The sequence below is a fragment of the Oryctolagus cuniculus genome, chromosome 2, assembly GCF_964237555.1.
Source record: "Oryctolagus cuniculus chromosome 2, mOryCun1.1, whole genome shotgun sequence".
In the NCBI taxonomy this organism is placed as follows: domain Eukaryota; kingdom Metazoa; phylum Chordata; class Mammalia; order Lagomorpha; family Leporidae; genus Oryctolagus; species Oryctolagus cuniculus.
In genome coordinates, this window is record NC_091433.1 from 123662150 (window position 1) to 123667482 (window position 5333).

A 5333-nucleotide genomic window follows, 5' to 3' on the forward strand; every position below is an offset into this window, starting at 1 on the left:
TCAAAAATATTATCTAGTTTTTAATTCATTTTCCATATATTCCCAGAGATGTTCCATCTCTTTCCAATCACCTCACTTGTCCTTCTGTCCCACAGAGTTCCTTGCTCCTGTACCTCTTCCTCCTTCCCCTTAGCCATCATGATTCCTGGAAGGTATCTGCTCCTTCCTGGACTATTTAGGGCCATGGGAACCAAGCATTTGGTTGTGTTTGTGGAAGGACAAAGCCTGACATTGACTTGGGATATTTGCCAGCCTGTTTGCTGGAAGGGGGCTTCAAGTGATTGCTCCCAGGCATTACCAGGAAGAGACTACTCCTGATGCCAATTTTTTTTTTGTATCAGTACCCTGTGTAGGCATTTTGAATCTCACTCTTTGCCCCTCCCCTTGCTCAAACACTGAGGGCCACCATGTTATAAAGGCCCTACTACTTCCTGACCTGACAAACCACCTCAGAACCAGCCAACAGGTAAGAGGCATTACAGTGGCAGGGCACCTCTATAATGGACTGGTCCCCTTATGTCTTGGGGGAAGATACAGGGTGATTTTCTGTCTAAAGTCTTCTAGCAGTAATGAAGCCACCGCAGAGCTAAAATTGCCTTGCATTACTGGGTCTGCCTGATTCTTCAATTCTCCAGAGAAGTACTTGAGGGCACAGATGTCCTTCTGATCTTAGAAACTGTGAGAGAGCAGGCCATCAGTAAGGTTACAGGTACTCTTCCCTCTCACAACTCTCTTGCCTGTGTTCTTCAATAGAGATTGTTGCTCTGCTCCTTACGGGAGAGATTCACTGCTGCTCAGCATGGCACGGACCACCTCATACTTGATGCTCATCTCTTGCCTAATGTGTCTGTCTCAGGGCCAAGGTGAGATCTTCCCACCATGTCCATTACAATCTAACCCTCAAGTTGTCACTCCATCCCTATGCATATTGATACACTTACAAAAAGGCAGTCATCATCAGAGGTTGTTTTAGCATTGTTTGTTGGTCACTACTGCTGCTCTAATCCCATTGAAACATATCCTTACCTCCTTAAAAGGTTTCAGATGAAATTTAAAATTACCCTTTGTCCATGAACACTGCAATCGGAGTTAGTTCATTGGGTTAAATCTAGACCTGACTGTAGGTTTGGGGAGATGTATATGTAGAAGTTAATGGGATTTAGAACCAAGGAAAGCCTTGTTTAGGAAACGCCAGGAAAGCCTTGGAAAAGGTAGTAGCCTGAGCTCCAGAAAAGATGGGATAGTGGAGGTAGATAAATTGGTACATTCATCAGTTGTTCATTGTGTGGTCTTATCTTGAGTAAAGCAAGCCTGACAGCATGTGTGCAGTAGGAAAGGACTGAACTGTGTTACTATGTTCCCAAAAAGGAATCTCAAAATCTCCTACTTCACTTTCCAGAATTTATCCTGCCCCATGGATCTCCTTTGAATCCCTCTCGTTTTCCAGGCCAGGAGGAACAACCACAGCAGCCCTCCCCCAAGAACAGATGCCCAGAAGGCACCAATGCTTATGGATCCTACTGCTACTTCTTTTACCAACACCCCGAGACCTGGGTTGATGCAGATGTACGTGTGTGAGGAGAGCAGTGTGGAGGAGGGAGAGATAACAAAGTAGGGACAGCTGTCATTTTCCAATGTCCTCTGTGGCTTCAGTGAGCAAAGTCTAATCACTTGCCTGTCTGATCACTTACCCAAACCCTACTCCTTTAATGTGTCCTGTCCATTTTGCACCTTTCCAGCATAATTGCTGGTGGCCAGTGAGACCATTGTCAGCGGTGTCTTCTGTCCTCATCCTGATAAATCCTCTGGATAGACCCAATCCTCTGGACAGACCTAATAGGCTCCTCAAATCTTCCTCCTCTATTGAATCATCTCTTTTCTTCCCCACTGCAGCTCTTCTGCCAGAATATGCATTCAGGAAACTTGGTGTCTGTGATCAACCAGGCTGAGGGTGACTTTGTGGCCTCCTTAATTAAGGAGAGTGGCACTAATGACTTAAAGGTGTGGATTGGCCTTCATGATCCCAACAAGGTCAGTCTGCATCCTCTATTATCCCCTTATCATCAAGTTTGACACAGAAGTCCGAGATCTCACACCTCAAAAGCCAGTTTTTGTAATATTCCTATGAAAGCTGCTTCTCTATGGATTCTTCAACGTGTGGGGTACTGAGGTTCCCTGTAGGCTTGGAAAGAAAGTTGAAGGTGACTTTCCTGGTGAATTTTTTGTGCAACCAGTTACTGACTGTGTTATTCTCAGCTTAAAAGAGAGCCCTTTGAGACTATTTAGAAAAACAAGCTAGTAAAAGAGAGTATACTGAATATACTCCTGGTGTTTGGGCATGTGGTGCTACATTAAATAATAGATCAATGGCTCATGAACAGCCAATGGAATGCTGGATTGTGAGTTATGGCCCGAAGAGAGAGAAATTAAGACCCACTTTCTATAATGAAATTGTATGGAGTTCTGAGTGAAATTCAGAAGACTTATTGTTTGGTAGGACAAGAAAAAGGGCTTGGCATTCCAGGGATGGAGAAGCTTAGACCAAAAACAGAGGAATTGATGATATTCAGGAGGACAGTGAGGGTTATTTTGCTGTACATTTTTGGTGGGTTGCCCCTGAGTGGTCATCCAGACCAAGTGTTTCTGTCTTTTCCTGAGTAACCTCTGTCCCTATTCTGGTCCTTCCTGCTCTAGAACCGCCGCTGGCGTTGGAGCAGTGGCTCCCTCTTCTCCTACAGATCCTGGGTAGTTGGATACCCAAGAACTACTAATCCTGGCTATTGTGTGATCTTGTCTTCAGACTCAGGTGAGGCATAGAAAGTCCACTCATCTGTTGCCCTAATTTCCTGTTTAGCTCTGGGGATGACCAGAGGATGGGGGCATAGAGAATGGGACCTCTTCATCCAGGAAATGAGTGGTTCCCTTTGCTTGTGGACCTGAGTCCTAGAGCTAGGAGGGAACACACACTTTTGGGTCCTCTAACTCTGACTCTTCTCATTGGTTTGTAGGATACAAGAAATGGAAGGATGAGTCTTGTGAGATAAAGTTATCCTTTGTCTGCAAGTTTAAAAACTAGAGGCAGCTGAAAAATGAATGTCTGGAATTGTTCCTATATTTGAAATGGAGTTAAAAATTAAATGAATCATTTCTTCAACCAGACACTCTCTTCTCTACTGAGTTTTCATTATTGACCTTCAGTATCTTTACCAACTCTGTTTCTGGAGCCTTAAAATAATGAAAATAAAAAACATTTTCCTTTGTTCTGTGGTCTTTAGTACCCATTATTTCCACTGTTGATGCCTGCATGGTTGGGATAGAAGTGATTGTAATACTGGAGCTAGTTTTGGTCAAGGTAACTTTTTAAGACTTTAACCACAAATCATGTGTGATAGACTCCAGAAGTTATGAATACACAGTGGCTTTGTTTATGAGATGATTAAACCGATAAAAGTGGTGGGTGTTTGGGCAAGCAGTTAAGATGCTGGTTAGGATGCCTGCATTCCACACTCCCACATCTGAGTGCCTGAGTTCACTCTGAATTCTGGCTCCTGATTCCAGCTTCCTACTAATGTAGATAGTGTGAGGCAGTAGTCATGGCTCCTGTATTTGGACTCCTGACAACCATGTGGGAAACCTTGGTTGAGTTTCTGAATTCCAGCTTTAGCCTTGCCTTGCTGTAGGCATTGCGCACATTAAAACAAAAATTGTCTCATTTTTCTTGAGAAGTAGTGAGTCATAGACAGAGACAAGTCTTCCATCCACGGATTTATTCCCCCTAATGCCCCATCAAGACAAAATCAGGAGTGTGGAACTACATCCAGATCTTCCACATGCATGCAAAGGACTTAATTACTTGGGCCATCATCAGCTACCTCCCAGGATGCATATTAACTGCATTGGAAGTGGAGTATCTGAAACTCGGACCAAACTCTCCAAAATGGGAAAGGGGCATTCCAAGCAGTGACTTAAGTCACTATTCCAAAAGCCAGCCTCCACTGTGTGCATTTGAGGAATAAATTCTCTCCTCACTCTCTCTCTCTCTCTGCTTCTCAAATAAATATTTTTTAAAGATAAAAGTTTCACCATAAGCCACATACTTGCCTGGACCCACTATGAGTTATGAAAATTATTGCAATATTGATCCATATATGACTGCATTTGATTTTCTGCAGGAGTTCACATCCTCAGGGTCTGAGCCATACCTGTGCTCAGTTATGCAAGTTGAAGCCACGACTGAAGTGATCACTTAAGGAGAATTGTAAGAGCTTGAGTCTGGCATAGACTTGGTGGTAGACTGCCTAGAGGTCTATAGGACAGCAAAGCTTGTGAAAGGACACTCTTTGAGTAAACAAAAGATACAATAATAAATAAAATATACAAGCATACATAATTACCACATTAAAGATCCTAGCTCCAGATACATTCAAATTCTGAGAACTGGACCTTAAACAACTTAATTTTAACAAATTAATTTTGTGTGGACATAATTCAGCCCGTAACACCACAAATATACCATTAACATCATTCAATGTGACTTTATTAAACAGTACATTCTAAAGGCACAGGTTGAAAGCTTACATTATTACAACAAATACAAAATCCACATATATGCTTACTATAGGAGATATGACTTAGATTCAGAGTTACAAATTTAAATAAAAAGGGTGGAAAATGTACATCATATGCAGCAACTCAAACGGAAGTGTTTGCACTAATATCAGACATACCAGATTTACAGTGAAACATTTTACTGAAGAAAAAGAAGAGAGAGAGAGAGATCCAAGATGGGTATATATGGTGTAGCTACACTAACTTCAGCTGCTCTGGGATATGAAAACAACAAAGGTGGACCATGTTTCCAAGGAGCTGACTGATGGAAATTTTTGGCAAAGAGCTGGAAAAGCAGCAGACTCCATGGGACAGAAGAGAGGACAGGGACACCGCTGCAGCCAGCTGCATCGTTCAGTCAGCTGTTGGCTGTGAGCCACTGTCGTACCACGACCAGGTAGGAAGAAACCACTGTGCAGCCTGCATGCCCTGCTGCTGGCAGTTTAGCTGAGAGAGACCGCCGCAGTCACCCACTGACTTTCACTGTAGCCTGGGGACCTGACTGGGGTCCCAGCACCTGCCTGGCCTGGAGCAGGGAAGCTGCCCTGCTTCTTCCCCAACCCCACTCCTGCAGCAGTCCATACTAGACAAGGAAAAGCTGGGCAGTACTCAGTGCTGCTACTACCAGCATCAGAATCAGCACCAGGCGGAGATGCCGTCTTCTTAAAGAGAAATGAGAGGAGACTGCAGCAGCTAGTGTTGCTGGTGATGTTGTCTGAGAGAAC

At 43.6% G+C, this 5333-nt stretch overlaps 1 protein-coding gene across 2 annotated transcripts; it reads left to right on the forward strand.

The window, feature by feature from the left end:
• Nucleotides 1–400: 400 nt before the first annotated feature.
• On the forward strand, nucleotides 401–3244 carry LOC100355021 (lithostathine-1-alpha-like). 2 transcript variants are annotated; one of them, XM_070069504.1, is made up of 6 exons: nucleotides 401–466; nucleotides 754–863; nucleotides 1400–1566; nucleotides 1894–2031; nucleotides 2695–2806; nucleotides 3009–3244. In XM_070069504.1, the coding sequence occupies exons 2-6, from the start codon at nucleotides 800–802 to the stop codon at nucleotides 3074–3076; spliced, it is 549 nt and encodes a 182-aa protein (XP_069925605.1). In that variant the 5' UTR covers nucleotides 401–466; nucleotides 754–799; the 3' UTR covers nucleotides 3077–3244. The 2 variants fall into 2 exon arrangements, with proteins under 2 accessions (XP_069925605.1, XP_002709740.1); XM_002709694.2 differs by having other exon boundaries at nucleotides 1448–1566; nucleotides 3009–3242.
• The last annotated feature ends 2089 nt before the right edge of the window (nucleotides 3245–5333 follow it).

What these genes read in the sequence shown, in the direction of transcription:
- LOC100355021 (XM_070069504.1), top strand. Translation starts at nt 800, where the DNA reads ATGGCACGGACCACCTCATACTTGATGCTCATCTCTTGCCTAATGTGT. An exon ending in GCCTTCATGATCCCAACAAG is followed by an intron (nt 2,032 to 2,694) that starts GTCAGTCTGCAT and finishes TTCCTGCTCTAG; the next exon opens with AACCGCCGCTGGCGTTGGAG. An exon ending in GATCTTGTCTTCAGACTCAG is followed by an intron (nt 2,807 to 3,008) that starts GTGAGGCATAGA and finishes ATTGGTTTGTAG; the next exon opens with GATACAAGAAATGGAAGGAT.